This window comes from Cetorhinus maximus, chromosome 11 (genome assembly GCF_964194155.1).
Source record: "Cetorhinus maximus chromosome 11, sCetMax3.hap1.1, whole genome shotgun sequence".
Classification (NCBI taxonomy): domain Eukaryota; kingdom Metazoa; phylum Chordata; class Chondrichthyes; order Lamniformes; family Cetorhinidae; genus Cetorhinus; species Cetorhinus maximus.
The window spans coordinates 43,609,343-43,627,486 of NC_135889.1; the positions used below are offsets into that span (position 1 = coordinate 43,609,343).

At 41.5% G+C, this 18,144-nt stretch overlaps 1 protein-coding gene across 3 annotated transcripts in view; it reads right to left on the minus strand.

The window, feature by feature from the left end:
- The window catches only part of myo1b (myosin IB), a 276,216-nt gene that overhangs the window by 49,544 nt on the left and 208,528 nt on the right, over nucleotides 1-18,144 (minus strand). For all 3 annotated transcript variants that reach the window (XM_078551859.1, XM_078551858.1, XM_078551857.1), the window contains exons 14-18: nucleotides 15,996-16,100; nucleotides 5,688-5,750; nucleotides 3,216-3,416; nucleotides 2,308-2,534; nucleotides 1,268-1,468 (exon numbers count right to left, since the gene is read on the minus strand). In XM_078551859.1, coding sequence (XP_078407985.1) covers nucleotides 1,268-1,468; nucleotides 2,308-2,534; nucleotides 3,216-3,416; nucleotides 5,688-5,750; nucleotides 15,996-16,100 — 797 coding nt within the window. The remainder of the gene's footprint in view (nucleotides 1-1,267; nucleotides 1,469-2,307; nucleotides 2,535-3,215; nucleotides 3,417-5,687; nucleotides 5,751-15,995; nucleotides 16,101-18,144) is intronic.

Sequence of the window (18,144 nt, forward strand, 5' to 3'; positions counted from 1 at the left end):
GAGTGTGACCAACAGCCATAGACCATGTTTGTATCAAGTCATGAGAGGGGAGGAGCAGAAGAAAAATAACTGACAGACAAAACTGACAAGAAAGATTGAACTCTCTCCCATGCAATAGATTACTGTATGGTTTGTTCAGAAGAATGTGAGGGAATTTAATTTAATATATTTACATGTTTTAGTCATTAAGGTAACTCACGTTGTTCTCAGTCCCCCCCATCACACCCCTGCCCCTGCAAAAACAGTTTAGAGAAATCAAAACCCACATATCATCTGCTTCACTTGTTACCTTAAAGACATTCGCCATTAATAGGTGACTTCTCCTCAGGGGTCCCACTGACAAATTGAGAGGGGTGTATGCTTCCTGTAATATCTTCATTCACTTCAATACTGCCTGGCACTGTGCACCAGTCTGGAGTCATTCGATCCCAAAAGAAAATGCAATGAAGTTGGGCACTGTGCCTAACAACTACTTGGAGATGTTTTAGGTTCCAAAACAGTTCTGAAGCCACTAAATCACTGCAGCTAAAGACAAACTGCTACATACAAATAATCATTGCACATATGCTGCATTGCTTGTCAAGGGTTCACTTCTCTACTGATTACTGTAAACTAATACAAAAGTAAAAAGTTGACAAACGCATCCCACAAGTAGGGGAGTTCTGCCCAGTATCCTGGCCAATATTTATCCCTCAAACAATACCAAAAGGACATCTGATTATCATGTTGCTGTTTGTGAGAACTTGCTGTGTAAAACTGGCTGCTGCACTTTCTAAATTATAACAACGACAATGCTTGAAAAGGGCTTCATTGTTTGTAAAGCACATTGGGACTTTGAGGTCATGAAAAATGCTACTTAAAGCAAGTCTTCTTTCCTTACATTTGTAACTGCAACTTTTACCTTAGAAAGAGCGGCCATTGAACGTGGACACTCCTGATCTATGTGGTCAAATGTTCCTGAAAAGTCCACTGGATAGCTATCAGGAGCAGGACTTCTGACCAATGTTCTTCCTCACAATCCAGGAGATATCGGACCAACCGTAATGCTCCTACACCCACCTTGGCTAACAGAAAATCAAAGCCATCACCTTCCTGTACCTCTCAACTACTCTCTGGCTAACTTCAGTGAGTCACTGAGAAGTAGGGGCAAATTCATTTTTAATCATTCAGCTTTCAGCAGTATAAGCAAAAATAGAGTGTAAAAATATTTTCTCCACTGTTCATAGACCATCTTTAATATAATACAAACCAAAATGGACCTCCATACCTTGCTCCTTGCCTCCAGTGGGGCCAAGTCTGTGAACATAACATCTTGTACCTCTCCAGGCAGGACTCGTAAGGCTGCTTGAAAGCATATCCTGCTCGTCGCACACGCACATTCTCCATCAGCCCCAGGTACCTAACCTGGTGGCAGACTAAAGCCTCCGTAAAGACATGTGGAGTTTTCTGATCATTTGGCTTGATGCACCTGTAAGGTAGCCAGCATACAACTGATTGACAATTCCATACAAGTAATATTAAACTTCCCCTCAAACAAATATATCCTATTTTAGGAGGTGAGATAGTCAGGTTTTTGAAATGCTTTCTCCTCACTTGAAAACAGCAAGGATCAATGAATTGGGTGTGAAGGTCAGCACCCATTTTCTAGGAAAGAAGGCAGAGTCTCTAAATACTTTTGCTTTCCAATGTAGGCAATAGCATCCAAATTAAAAAAAAATATTCAATATACATTTCTGAACTACCTAATTAAGGATGCACAAACATGGTAGAAATGAGGTCAACCAAGGGAAAAAGCAGACAAACATCCCTGGGAACATAAACACTTAGGAGATATTAATGAGGCAAAATGCCATGGACTTACAAAATAAGCACAAGGCTAAAATCAGAAATAGAAGCTGAAAATGAACAGATCAGTCAACGGCTTGAAAGGAAAAGTACACTAATTTTTCAGGTACAACCATTTGTCAGGACATCCAAAACGTTTACCTATCGTTCTTTTTCAGAAGCTGGTCTACCTGTTCCAACATTTGAGGAAAAATGGCATCCCATCTATTTTTGTAACTATATACTTTTAGGATTGCTGAATGACAAATGATTTTTTGTAGTGAAGATCTCAGGCCCAAGGTTCCTGACACATTAATATTGCTTTTTACATTTTGTTAAGGGGCAGTGCCTCATTATATAGTTGTAAATGTTTGCTTCCTGGTTTACTATTTCTGAACATTCATATACTGTCCATTGTTTAATCTCTCTTCTCAGCATACTTGGGTTGTGGCACACAGTTTAAAATTTTTTTAAAAATCCCACCTGATATAATTGGGATTTTTGGTCTGTAGATTTTTCATCAAAGTTGCAACAGAAGCTTTGAACTGTGACCCAGCTGTAGGTGGTCTCTTCAAGGACATCTTAGCTGGGTTTCCTTCTGGGAAGAGGGCTTTGACAAGCACATGGTTGGTCTTCCACATGGCCTGTGACAGGTCACGATACAGCAGGTCATTGTTTTTATCCACAAATCCTTCTACGTGGTACATCACCTTGAAGAGGAAACAGAAATATCAATGCTATGATCTCCTATGTCAGGATGACCATCAAAACAAGACAACAGTAGCCCCTTAGGGATAAGTTATATGTTTGCAACTCAGTAAAATACTTGAAAATATAAGGACAAACTTTGCAAATTTGGACAGAGATTTGCACATTGAGGGATTACATCGGGGATTTGGGCAAGGGTTAACAAGCATGACTGCATTTTCTGTGCCCAGTAAATTGAGAAGATCTGAACTCATCACTCATTAACAGCATATGATCACTTACATCCTGGTAATTATGACTAGATTTGTGGGTTAAAAAAAGTATGTTCCACCCAGCCATGGCAATCACTAACCTCTTAACAGGACCTATTTGGTAATTGTGTACAAACATGAGGATGACATAACCATTTTCATCACAACATGCAAGTGGTATATTATTATAAATAAAACAATATTTTAAAATCAAAACAGTATCAATTTAATTCAACAAAATTTGGAGATAGCACAATGAACAGAGATGACCGGGAATTAGATTATATCTTATAATTTTAAGAAAACAGCTAAATGGGGCTCCATGTCAGCCTATGTAACTGAGGCAGGAAAAAACTGTCTTGTGTGCCTTTTCTAGCAATGAATAAGCTTTGGATACAGGAGAAACCAACATTTTAGTGTGGCTTTTTGTACCTTGCCAGCATAGTGCTGGATCCTGAAACAGTTGTGAGGCAAAGTGGTATCATTAAGAAAGCGAGAACTTTTGCTCATTCGGCTTTCAAAGCGCTCATGTACGGCACAGATTTGATTGAGCTTCTCCAGGAAGGTCTCGTCTGTCACTGTTCCAGGCCGCAAGCATTCTTCATCAAGCATCGCCAGGATTCCATTCGTATTCTAAAAATGAACACACAATGTTGACATATCAACCTATGAACCATCACTTATGGTGCTATGACACTGTGATATATGCACATAAATATACATACATATGTACACATATACAAACACATACATAAATGTGCATGTGTGTGCACATGCACATACTCTTGTTTAGTATACGTCAACATAGGATGAGACAGCACGAAACAATCCAGGCTTTTCTGCAAGGTAACAATTTCCCCAAGATATTCCTGGACTTCTGCTCAAAATTTAAGTTTGTATATTGGCAGAACAAAAAATAAGTTTCAATGAAAATTAACACTATGTAAACCTTCCAAATATAACTGTCATCAAGTAACATATCGCTTAATCCTCTCAACAGCAACAAAGTTCTTTTTATCCTATTTGCGGGGATTTTTGAGTTGTGGATTTAGTATCTGTAAAAGGGCCATCTTATCATTTTTTTCAACACATGTAAGTAGTGTATTTTTGTTAAGTTCAATTTGATGAAGTACAATATTTCAAAATGTATCAAGTAGTTTAGCATGATAGTCCCATTCCACAAATGAAAAAAAGTTAGCCACATTTAATATATATTTCAAATGAAGATACTTCTAGTGAAATCGTTTATTTCTAAAAACAAAAAGTTCAAAAGTGGTTCAACATGAGCTGTACCCACAATTTCTCCAGAGGAGTTCCTGAACTCACTCATTCTATAAATGGAGACAGAGATTAGATTGTTAAATGTTTCAATAGCAGGACAGAATGATGGCTGAGTGGTCCTGAGCCATGTGATCTATGACTCTAAAGCCGCAATGACATAGGTCAGTGGGTCGCCTGGTCAATTGTTGAAAATTATTGACCTGGGGAAGCCAAAAAGAGATAGAAATAATGGAAAAGAGTGCTGGATTCAAAAAAAATTACAATTTAAAACAAGAAGGTGCTGAATGCAGGATATCATATTGTAATGGATTTTGAGTAGAGGTGTTGATAATGTCAGCTTCTATCTGGTCTTTGCTATGATAGGCCACATCGATAGTTTTTTTGTGGCTCCACTGATTTCACCAAATCCATCAAGGATATCAAACCTAGCAGTTAATAGCTCACGTTTGCTGACATAACAAGAATGTTACATTTAACCCTGTAGTTAAACTATTCCAGCTACTGTTTTAGATAAGCTTGTGTCCTTAGACAAGAATTACATAGGCTCTATAGCACAATTGGTCATTTGGTCCAACTGATATATGCCAGTATTTCAATTCCACATGAGCCTCCTCTCACAATAGGCTGAAATTTACAACCCCTCGGGGTGGGGTGGCAGGTTGTGGTGGTGGTGGTGGTTGGGGGGGGGGGTGGGGGTGGGGGTGTAAAATTGGGCGCAAAGACAGCAGCACTGTGCCTGTCACCTGCTCGCCACCGCCAGTACTTAATCCAAAGTGAGGGAGGTTCCAGGCAACCTGCTCACCCATTGGCCAATTGAGGCCCTTAAGTGGCCAATTAATAGCTACTTAAGGACTTTCTCCCGCCACTGCTGGCATTTTTCCTACAGCCAGGCAAGCCCACACCAAATGTCCATGCTGCCCAATGAAAGCTGGCAAACCTTGTTGCCCAGCCCTGGGTGGGCATGGGGGCTGGGGAAAGTTGCCTCCTGTTTGGGCACCCCAGTGCCCATCAGAGGAACCCCTCCCAAGGCTCTCCCTGACATTTCCTCTGCCCTGCACTGTCCTCCCAGGCTCCCCCACCCTCTGCCAGGGCCTGCCAGCCTGGCCCCGGCAGGACTCTCGATTTAACTTTATCCGGGCTCCATGGCTCCTCTTCTTCAGAAGACTCGCTGTAATGTCAGCAGTGGCCAATGCTCTCAACGGCACCTCTGGGACAAGAGAGCTGCCAACCATTGCTCAGCAGCTTCTGGAGGAGAAACTCTCTCTCGGAATGGGGGCAAAGTCCCGCCTTGAGCCAACTGGCAGTCAGGTTTGTTCCTAGCTTTTATGCCAGGGGCAGGGACCCTACACCCCCTCCCCCTTCATTCCCATAATTGCCTCCTCTTGCCCTGTCCCTCTATTCCATTCTCCCTCGTGTATGCATCTGACCTTCCCTTAAAATGCATCAATGAAATCTACTTCAACCACTCCATGAAGCAGCAGGCTCCACATTCTTACAACTGTTTCAAAATTTTCATTGGTAAGTTTTAAACCAAAAGCTAGAAAGTCTAAACTTTATTAAATGAATAAAATGACAGTTAATTCTTTGAACATCCTCTAATCAAACTGGAAAAGTCCAACTTACATTTTCAATCAGCTCACAAATGATGGCATTGTTGAAGTACTCAATGTGAGTCCATTCAATTCCCTGTGAAATATATGAATGTTCAGAATGTGAATACTGCAGCAAAATATGGCTCCTTCTGATAATCTTTCAACATTTGGCTAAAAACAGTGTCTGTTTATATCTTTGTTCCGGTTGAGGATTTTTTCCAATGCATAATAACACTCTAAATTAGAAACATTGCAATGTCCTTCTCAGCTAGAATTCTATACACTTAGAAACACTGTGCTTGAAAAGCTTCCAATTCTTCTCCCATTCCATTCCCCAATCCAAGTCAATTTCCCATGCACTTCATGGGAAACAGTCCAGGAACATACGTCATGGCACAAGGTCACTTCAGTCACTTTGATGCATGCAGTCCTTTTTCCAAGGAAAGCCATTTCTTGATCACGTGTTCCTAAACAAGTGTGCAAATTTCGTAAACAACTGGCGACAGAGATAGATGCTGTTTCAGGTGAAAGATGTTCTGGTATATTTTTAAATCACTGCTATGTGAATATCAACAATAGCTTCATCATTGCAAGAGATGAGGCTGAAATTTTCACCCTTAAAGCTGGTTCCAGTGCATCCTAATTGCAGATTTTTTAAATATATATATATATATATATATATATATATATATATATATATATATATATATATACTGAAGGTAGTAGTTTTTGGACACAGGAGGAATAAAGGACATTGGAAAGATTCCAGAAAGACCAGCAGACAAGACAAGGTCCTAACTTAGGAACAAGAACAGAGTACAAGTACCTGGAAGGAGTCTTTGCACAGCCATTAGCAAGGCATCAATAGCAGCAAGCAAGAAAGGGATTCAAAGGGGCTACAGCACAGAAAAAGAACACAGTTTTAAAAGACATAAAGACATGCAGTCAACAGTTATGTGGGAAACATCAAGTGTTCTTTAATACTCTTCACAGCAAGATTCCATTTACAAACTCAATAAAACAATTATATATCTAAAAAGACAGAACCTATCAATTTAAATGCACAAGGCACTTCTGTACAACTCAGAAAGGCAGCATAACCTCCTGTTGCCCAAAGTGATTAAGCCAGCAGCTGAAAGCTGGGCACTTTTACTGTGACAGTGGCAAGGGCTGTTTATGAAAAGGTGCATTTAAGTTTTCTATTTGTCCAACTTTTCATTAAAGGTATAGATTAAAAAATCAGCTACTTAATAATATCTATTGTATTACAGATTATATGTTATTCCAGATAAACTGATCATTTTTTGTCACTGACACATTTGCAATTCATCCCAGTGCTTGCTGAGGATTATAGTTTCTCTCATTCTTGCTCAGCTCTCAGGTTTCTGAATTGTCCCACTGTGAATCATTTCCTCCACTCATCTCTTCTCTCTGGTTTAATTTCTGACTTTCTGCAATACTGTACAATGGTGGCTGCTCCTTCCACCACAAAGAAAGAAAGAATTGGAATTTTCCAACTTTCAGCAATCAGGAAGTTCCAGCCTCTGACCTCAGTGCTCACTGTTTGACTAGGTCCCTGGGAATAGCTAGCCAATGCACTGTGATCAGGTACAGTCAGGAAGATTGAGAATGAATCAGTGCATGAAATAAATGAGAGGAGGGCAAGAAGGAATGTTTTTGCTACTTCTAATTTCAATTTCTAATAATTTAAGAAGTAAACTATTCTCTGAGCCAATTCCTATTCATCAGGTCATGCTGAGTCCTTACAATAGAGATTATAGTCTTGACAGATGCACCTCAATATGGATAAATGTGGTCAAAGGAAAATCCTTTCTCATGTACTCCCAGTTGGTTTTGTTCCGACTTATTTGCTATACCTACTCACTTTTCTCAATGGTTGGAACACTTAGTGAACAAAATGATAAATGTAGGCCTTGACTGCAGAATGAGCCTGGACACCTTTGGCAAGTACACTAACACTTAAAAGCCTGCTCTAAACTAGTCATAGGAAAAGAGGGGAAGTACACAACAGGTTGCACATTAGAGATATCACACTACTGTAAGTCTTGTAAATAAAAATCAAAAACGTGCCTGCCTTTTGTCCAGTTGCATCATCACTGTTTTCATGTACATCCTAAACACTTTCTCTTGCACAATTTTCTTGTGCTACAGGTTTGCCTCAGCTTCACTGATTGTGCGTCATCACTTCCAGACTCAGCCATACTTTGCTTGCTGGCATACCATCCTCTGCCCTCGATAAACTCTAACTTGTGCAAGCTCTGCTGCCGTTATCATCACCTACACTAAGCCCTGCTTGCCCATTAACTCTGGTTCTCTGTCCCCTATGCCTCAAATTTAAAATCCTCAACCTCTTCTTTAAATCCCTCCAGGGCCTCAACACATTCTAACTCAGCACCCTCCTCCTGTCCTAAATTGTATCCCCTGAACTCTCTATTCTTCTGGTTGTTGTCTCTTGTGTACTTCCCCTCTCTTCATCCACAAGATCCTACTCTTTGGAATTCCCACATCAACTTCCCTCTACTCTACATTATTCTCTCCTCCTTTAAAAGCTTCCTCAAAACCCGTACATTCATGTGTGCTTTTGGTCATTTTCTCCTTTCCTGACTCAATGTCCATTTTCCATTTGCCATCTATGAAGATGCTGTGGGGGATTCTTACATTAAAGGTGCTATATAAGTGGAAGTTGTTGGTGTTTCATTCTGTAAATCTTTGAGAAGCTGGAGCTCTGTTCAGGCCTTTCCTCCATTCTATCAATACTTGCTCTCTTACTTGACCACCCCATTTTCCTTTTAAAATTAAAAAAATAGCTTAAGACAGGAAAATACATTAGGGATGTTTAACAGAGTTCAATTCCTCTCAGTGTTGATCATTTAATAGGTTTCTTGGGAAGTGGTGGTTTATATTTACCAGCACTATTCAAGAATGATAAACCCAGAGAGGTTTTACTGAAACAATCACTGAGCATGAAAGCATCACAGTACTTCTTTAAACATTTATTTCTATAATTAAAAACTATTAACTTGTCAGGTTTTGTGTTCTGACAAATGTTCACTTCAAATTTTTCAATTACTTTTCCCCTTTTAAAAAAGGGATCAAAGTTGAAAGGTGGATTTATGCTTGTTCTAGGTTTTCATCCAAAAAGTTCAAGTCCCACCTGTGCGAGTGAGCCTCCTAATGTAAGGGTGCCCAGTATTTGATCAACTGGATGTGGCACCTGCCAGCTGAGAAAACACAATTCCTTCAAAATGCATTTCTCTTTGCGAGTAGAGGATATTAATGAACTGGTATTTGAATCATCTATTAAAGAAGCACCCTTATTTGAAAAAGAAAACAAGTGCACAGTATTTCATGAGCAAGGAGACTGCTTAGAGATCACTGGCTCACCACAACCTTCTCATGGGCAATTAGTGATGGGCAACAAACGTTGGCCTTGCCAGCGACGTTCATATCCCACGAAAGAATTTTTAAAAAAGCAATGACTATATCTTTTCCCTTACTTTAAAATTAGTTCACTGCAAATTCTGCACAAACTATTATTTTAATTCCAGAGAGCTATTAGAATTCTACAAGTGATAAAACAATAGAAAAACACAAAGGGCGGCATATACTGAAGAAATAGCTGCTGACTTAACCATTTACTTAGTATTACTAAAACAGTATTACAGCTATGGGATTTGGATGCACTGTACTTAGTTAATTGATTCTCTGGGATCCCTAAACCTACAAATAGAATCATGGAATGATAACCACAGGGGGAGACATTTCAGCCCACTGTGTCTGTGCCAGCTCTTTGGTAGCCATTCACTTAATCCCACTTCACGGATTCTTCACCCCCATATCTTGTACATTTCTTTCCTTCAAGTTTTTATCCAATTCTCTTCTGAATGTTATTATTGAATCTGTTTCTCCCACCCCACGTCATAAGTTGCTGAGCAAAACAATGTTCTTTTTGCCTCTGGTACTTTTACCAATCAATTGTGTTTTCTGTTTACTGATCCTTCTGCCACCGGGAACAGATTCCCCTTACTTACTCTATCAAAACCATAAATAATTTTGAACACCTTTATTAAGTTTCCTCTTAACTTTCAGGAGAGCAAACCTCAGTTTCTCCATATAACTGAAGTTGCTTATCCCTGGTACCATTCTAGCAAATCTCTTCCACGCCAAGTCCTTGACATCCTTCCTAAAGCGTGGTGCCGAGAACTGATTGCAATACTCCAGTTGGGGCCTAACTAGTGTTTTACAAAGGCTTAGCATAGCCTCCTTGCTTTTGTACCCTATTCCTTTATTAGTAAAGCCAAGGATCCCATATGTTTTTAAACAGTCTTTTCAAATTGTTCTTCTGCCTTCAAAGATTTGTGTACATACACCCCTAGGTCTCCTTGTTCCTGTACCATCTTTAAAATTGTTCCATTAGGTTCACTTTGCCTCTCCTCATTCTTCCCACCATGATATATTCTTTCCATTTAATTCAATCTGCCAACTCATTTTGTCAGTCTAGGCCCTCATGAGGTTTCATTGTTTAAATTTCCAAGTTTCATATCAACAACAAACTTTGAAATCTGCCCTATATACACAAGTCTAGGTAATTAATATACAAGAAAAAGAGCTGTGATCCCAGCACCAACCCTTAAATATGGTACACATGCTTCCAGTTTCTGCTCCTGTAACAGATTACGCCTTCATTTTTCTCTTTTCATCTTTAACTTTATTTCCCTCAAATTTGTAGAACTCCTTACCTCCCTCAGTCTGCCTTTTCTTCTAGGCATTTAGAATCCATGCCTGGCTTCATGTAACTACCACTTCCTGATAAATCTCCAACCCCATTTTAAACTCAGTGATGAACTGCACTGTGTGTTAGATTGCTCAGGTCAAAAAAACTGCTCTGGATGAGATGCGGAATAGAAAGATGCTGCCTCTCTCCTTGGGCAAAAAGGGAGGGAATAATAATTGAGGGAGGAGCACACAAATTCAACCTGTGCCATTCTCCTAAATTGCCAAGAAGCCAGTTCAAGAATAGCCTAAATAATGCCCAGTAGTAGATCAGAGGCTGTGCTCTCAATCAACACCAGGAAAAGTGAAAAGGGGTTTAAAAAAAAAATCAAATAAAAATAAAAACATGGTGCATTCAAAAACGTAATGCAAACCTAAATATAGGCCCATTTTGCTCCAAACATTTTTTGACTAAACCCCTACACCGATGGAGGCCAACCGAAGGTCAAAAATGTGTGTTCTGTTTACTGAATTGATATGATCTTACGACTGGAAACTTTAAAATCATTAGGTTTTCAAAAAGAAATTCAGCAATAGAACCAAATTTATTTTAGAACCTCATAATTGCACATACCATACAATTCCCACCACATTTAGCAGTAACCAATTACTGTAAATAAATTCCACAACGTGTAACATCTCATGCCAAGAACAGCTGCAGTCACTGGGCTGTAATAAAAATTCAAGCTGCCAAGGCTGAGCTATAGACCAGAAAGGTGCCAAGTTCAAACCCCAATACATGCCGAGTTGGCTCATCTCAATTGCCGCAGCATTAGGGTACTAAAAGTGATCTCAGAGTTTTGGGTTAGGAAGGGGTGTAAGGGAACTTCTGATTGCTGATTGTTATCCCAAAGATTCCGAAAGAGAAGTGCATGTGTAGATGCTGAAGAAGAACAGGACTATATTTAGATATGATGCCCCACCCATCACTAACCTACAGACGTTTATTGTCTAGTCAGATTCAGGAAGAAGAAATGCATTTGGGCATATCAGCACCTGTGGCATCCCAGCATCATTTCTCAACTTCAGGAGAGGGAGAGGAAAACGTACACAATATAAGTAAAGAAATACCCTACCAATCAGTTGACTTGGTTTAACATCTCCAACTAATGCAGTGCTAACAAGTCAGATGGATAGTTGAACTATATAAACCAAACAACAGGAATACATGTCACAAGAAACCGTGCCTAAACTTTATAGTGTGTTGATCTGATCAGACATTGATTATTGTGTCCCATTCTGGTCACTGAGACACAAAGGAAACATGCAAGTTTTAGAGGCAGAGAGTAAGGAGCTATAAGTCTGACCCCTAAAGTTCTGTGTTGTGAGGAAAAATTGGTCAAACTGCATGGAGGTGTTTTGACAGGTAAACTTAGGTAGTAAACAGTGTGGAAAAAGTAAATCTAGCAAACCATTTAAATAAAATCTTGAAATTAGCATGAGGGGATGCTTGTTCAAAACACAAAGAAGAAACTGGTCTTCTTTCTCTGCTAGATATTAATTAGGTTCCAGATGGGAGTACTGCATGCAGCTCAGGGTATTCCATTGTAGAAAGAATGAGAGTCATGAAAAGGTGTAAAGTAGATTTACAATGATGATAGAATTAAGTTATGATGAGAGTCTTGAAAACCCAGCACTGTGACCACTAGAGTAGAAAAGTTGGAAAGGATTTTAAAGAAATGTTGAAAACTCTGAAAAGATTTAGGAGGATGAATGAAGATTATTTCCAGTGATCATTGAGTTAATAACAAGGGGCATATCAGATTAGAAGAATTTAAGCGGCCATATTGAAAGGTACAAAGAAAAAGGAGGGAAGTGACATAGGTAGATCCAACAGGGATCAAACAGAACCACGGGCATTGTGCCAAACAGCTTCCATTTGTGCCTCACTTACATTTTCCTCTCTCCTTACTCCCTTTCATTTGCTTCCCCTCTGATTCTCTCCAAGCTTTTACTCTTTCGCCCTGCAATGGCGTAGTGGTACCGTCACTGGACTAGTAATTCAGAGATCCAGGGTAACGCCCCGGGTTCAAATCCCACCACGAGACCATTGTCAATTGTTGTAAAAAATCTCTCTGGTTCACTAATGCCCTTTAGAGAAGGAAATCTGCCGTCCTTATTTAGCCTGGCCTACATGTGACTCCGGACCCACAGCATATGTGGTTGATTGGAAATGGCCCAGCAAGCCACTCAGTTATATCAAACCGCTACAAAGACACAAAAATAGGAATGAAATTGGACGGACCACCCAGCATTGACCTAGGCACTGGAAACAACAACAGCAAACTCTGCCCTGTCGACTCTGTAAAACCCTCCTTACGAATATCTAGTGCCAAAATTGGGTGAGCTGCTTCACTAGTCAAGCAACAATTGACATAGTCATCCTCATGGAATCATATCTAACAGGTCATGTTCCAGACACCAGCATCACCATCCCAGCAGAGGTGGCGGCACAGTGATAAACAGTCGGGGAGTTGCCCTGGGAGTCCTCAACATCAACTCCGGATCCCATGAAATCTCATGGCATCAGGTCAAACATGGGCAAGGAAAACTCCTGCTGATTGCCACGTACTGCCCTTCCTCAGCTGATGAATCAGTGTTCCCCCATGTTTGAACACCACTTGGAGGAAGCACTGAGGGGGGCAAGTGCACAGAATGTACATCACCAAGAGTGACTTGGTAGAACCACGGCTGACCGAGCTGGCTGAGTACTAAAGGACATGGCTGCTAGGCTGGGTCTGCGGCAGGTGGTGAGGGAACCAATAAGAGGGAAAAACAGCCTTGGCCTCATCCTCACCAACCTGCCTGCCAGATGCATCTGTCCATGACAGTATCTGTAGGAGTGACCATTGCATAGTCCTTGTGGAGACGAAGTCCCGCTTTCACATTGAGGATACCCTCCATCATGTGGTGTGGCACTACCACTGTGCTAAATGGGATAGATTTCGAACAGATCTCGCAACTCAAGACTGGGTATCCAAGAGACGCAGTAGGCCATCAGCAGCAGCAGAATTGTACTCAAACACAATCTGTAACCTCATTGCCCGGCATATCCCCCACTCTATCATTACAATCAAGCCAGAGGATCAGCCCTGGTTCAATGAAGAGTGCAGGAGGGCATGCCAGGAGCAGCACCAGGCATACCTAAAAATGAGGTGTCAACTTGGTGAAGCTATAAAACTTGCATACCAAACAGCATAAGCAGCAAGTGATAGGCAAAGCTAAGCAATCCCACAACCAACGGATTAGATCTAAGCTCCGCAGTCCTGCCACATCCAGTCGTGAATGCTGGCGGACAATTAAACAACTCACTGCAGGAGGAGGTTCCACAAATATCCCCATCCTTACTGACGGGGGAACCCAGCACATCAGTGCAAAAGATAAGGCTGAAGCATTTGCTCCAATTTTCAGCCAAAAGTGCCGAGTGGGTGATCCATCTCAGCCTCCTCCGGAGGTCTCCAGCTTCACAGATACCAGTCTTCAGCCAATTCAATTCACTCCACGTGATATCAAGAAACGGCTGAAGGCACTGGATACTGCAAAGGCTATGAGCTTTGACAATGTTACGGCAATTGTGCTCCAGAACTTGCCGAGCTCCTAGCCAAGTTGTTCAAGTATAGCTACAAGACTGGAGTCTACTCAGCAATGTGGAAAATTGCCCAGGTATGTCCTGTACTCAAAAAGCAGGACAAATCCAACCCGGCCAATTACCGCCCCATTAGTCTACTCTCAATCATCAGTAGAATAATGGAAGGGGTCATCAACAGTGCTATCAGACGGCACTTGCTTAGCAATAACCTGCTCATCGATGCCCAGTTTGGGTTCTGCCAGGGCCACTCAGCTCCTGACCTCATTACTGCCTTGGTTCAAACATTGGCAAAAGAGCTGAACTCCAGAGGTTAGATGGGAGTGATTGCCCTTGACATCAAGCCCGCATTTGACCAAGTGCGGCATCAAGGAGCCCTAGCAAAACTGGAGTCAATGGGAATCAAGGGAAAAACTCTCCACTGGTTGGAGTCATACCTAGCACAAAGGAAGATGGTTGTGGCTGTTGGAGGTCAGTCATCTGAGCTCCAGGACATCACTGCAGGAGTTTCTCAGACCAAACATCTTCAGCTGCTTCTTCAATGACTTTTATGAAAGGTCAGAAGTGGGGATGTTCAGTGATGATTGCACAATGTTCAGCACCATTGGCGACAGCTCAGATACTGAAGCAGTCCATGTCCAAATACAGCAAGACCTGGATAATATCCAGGCTTGGCTGACAAGTGACAAGTAACATTAGTGCTACACAAGTGCCAAGCAATGACCTTCTCCAACAGGAGAGAATCTAACCATCAGCCCTTGATGTTCAATGGTATCATCATCACTGAATCCCGCACTAAAAGCATTGTATAATATATATTTTTCAGTAATAACGGTGCAGTTAAAATTTTTATGGGACCTCTCTCTTCGTTATTTCAATTGCTTTGCTTCTGGAGCACAATTCGCAAAGCTCTAACGAGCAGTTTGCATCTAAATATTCAAAGAAAATGTGATTTTTACCAACACCACTGGTGTTAGGCGACAAAGCAAGCATATAATCCTTGGGCAGTGCACAAAGCGGGGAGGGAGAAACCCAAAACTCAGTGACAAAGCAAGCATTTAATCCTGTAATATAATCAACCAAAATGTAAGGCAGTGTAAGAAAGGGGAGACACACATTTACAATGACACTATTCAGAAAAATCAGAACTGCTGTGTAAAAGTGGGAGTGGCAATGATATGACAGGGTGTTCAGCTGTGAACTGGGGACACTGGTGGGAACAGGTAAATGGATGCCACTTAACAAACTGAACACAAGCCACGCAGCATTGTTCATATACTCCTAACAAATAAGGCAAAGCAATAGCTGCTCACCATTGAAGATCCCTTTATTTAAATATAGATTTCCAAATCCCTCCCACCAGTCTGACAGGCAATCCCTGGGAACCTCTACAGAAAGTCATAGCAAATCAAACCATTGGCTGATGTAGACACAGATGCATGCTTGAGAGAAGAATGAATTAAAGCTGCTTCACAGGTTCTGTTTTTCCTCACAGGGGCACTGATATCCTCTCTTCTGGTAAACTTAATTTCAAACATGTAATATATTAATTTGAAAGGTTCAGAACACAAGACGCTGAATATTACCTACAAGATGAATAGAGGAGAAGCAAACCAATCCATTGTGCAATTAATGGGATACACATTGTTAAACAGCATTTAACTAATAGTCCTAGAGTTCGAGTATCTAAAGGCTATCCGCTTATTGCTGATGTCACAACCACACTCAATCCTTCTTCATCCAACATCCACATACATGCACTCTCTGGTGCTGGTCACTGGGTAGCAAATCAGGAACTGAAAGTCTGACTGATTTTCCTAGCCCAGAGGTACTGAGATCAATCTTAGCACCCCAAGTACTGCCTCAGCTAGGATTAGCTAACAGCAGATCACCTGAGATCACTTTTGTCCAATACTGATGAAACAAATGTCAATGATATAGTGAAAAGTGGGTGGTTACCTCTTTGATGTACTCCTCCTGTTCTTCCTTCAGAGTTAGCTCGATGAAGATCTGCTGCAATTTCTCATTGCAGTAGTTAATGATGAATTGCTCAAAACTATTGTTCTGAAAGAGAGGAAATAATAGTTTTGTCTATTTGAGCTTTGCATGTGGTACCCATGAACAATCATTCCCCCACAACTTCAAGATCTTGCGTAGATTGATCGCACACACAAGCAGCATGTCCTGGGAAGTACTTGCCACGACATTTCATTAAAGCAGTAGAGCCTAACAAATAAAGCAAACTGCAAATGCCATGAAGCAGAATTACACATAAAGGGTAGCTCAAAAGAGCTTTTGATCTCCAAGCTTCATTGTAGCAGTTTACAGCATTTAAATTATTATTAATTAAGTGAAGGAATGCCACATGCAGCAAAGCTGCCACTGCAAATGGGTCATACTTACAGATTTCTGTTGCGAAAAAAAGAAAATTAAAGAACCATCAGAGATTGTACACAACATTCAAATTAATAGGCATAAAATAATAACGTACCTTTGTAAACCAAAGTACACATTTTCCTAATTATTACATAAGGAACTCATTTCATGTGGATACAGTCAGGTAGAGAAAGGTATCTTATTGTTTAATACAGCCTTCATTGTCACCATCAATAGCAATGGCACATGGAAAGAGCATGATGCTGAAACAATGACCAGTCATCATCGGTAACGTGTTGATTGTCCATTTCCAAAAAAAAATCAATTATTAGAGCTAGTTTACAGCTTGGAAACTAACGCCCTTTTCACTTCCTTACAAGCCAATCATCCATGTTTGACAGGGAGAGTCAGCATTTCAAGGGCACAATCTGTAGACAAAAAGCAGGCTCCTCCCCTTCTGAGCTCTGCGCCTGCCTCCTGTTATAGCCGCTGTAAGTGATTGAGTAACCTTGCAGCCCATAAGCAGGAGTTCTTACAGTGTCAGCAACTTGTGCCCAGTGTGGATTTTTACATTAGCAGCAACAAGTCAAGAGCAAAGCTGATGGGCAGGGGAGGCGAGTTCCTGCATGAATTTGAAGGGAAATGCCAGCATTAAATTGAAAACGTAGTGTTCCAGCATTGAAAGTTTTAACCGTGGTATAATGGCTTTATTTGGTACTAACCCTTCAACAGTGTCATTTGTCATTCACCGACACTTTCTCAGCACTCATCCCTGTTGTTTCAATGCTCCTCTTCAGATGGAAGACTTCATGGAAGTGCCCAACACAGAAGAGGAGTCTCAAACTGCATCTCCCAAAACAAGGCCAGTTGAAAGTTTTAATTAGTGAATACACCTTCCACTAAGCCTTACTGCTCTTTTATCCTCACCCTCCTCTCGTCTCCCTCTGTCCCACATACATTGTATCCAAGGGCTAAATATTCCCCCTTTGGCGTGTGGGGGCGGGCCCCACACATCCACGTGTAAAATGACGCACGGTGACGTTGGGCGAGCGTCCTGACATCACTTCGCGCCATTGTGATATTTCCCTTTTCACTGGGCAGGCGCGCAATGATGTCCGACGTGTGCCCGCCATTAATTAACAGGCCACTTAAGGCCCTTGAGACGCCAATCGACGCCAAATTTTCGGTGCCTGTGCGACCTTCGGCTCGGCGCACGGGCGCAATGGGCAGGTAGGTAGGGCACATTTGTATTAACCTCATCCACAGGTGGGATAACAGGGCTCACTGGGGTCACAAGTGTGCACAGTCAAGCATTTATTTCTGAAAGTTTTTGAAACTTGCCTGTGTGATCTGCAGTACTTCAAAACACATACCAGATGCTTTTTCTGGACTCTTAACCTTCAGGTCAGCACTCTGCAGTGGGTAATCTTTCCCTGGCCTGCAGGTTTCAGGAAGCCTTCCCTTAGCCTGGGAATGGGAGCTGAACTGTCCACTGGAGGCAGCTCCTCTGGGGTGGAAGGGAGGGCTAGAAGGAGGAGGAGGCCAGGAGTGCACATTCAGCCTTTGGGAGGACAGGCACAGGCACAAGGGGCGCAGGGCCAAGAGGTAGTCCAAGGCAGAAGGGGCTACTATCCTGCTGCCAGGGTATACAGGCGGCGAAGCAGCTACCTCAATATGTCTGAGGTGCAGTGCCGAAGGAGGCTCCATCTCTCAAGGGAGATGGTCAATTATA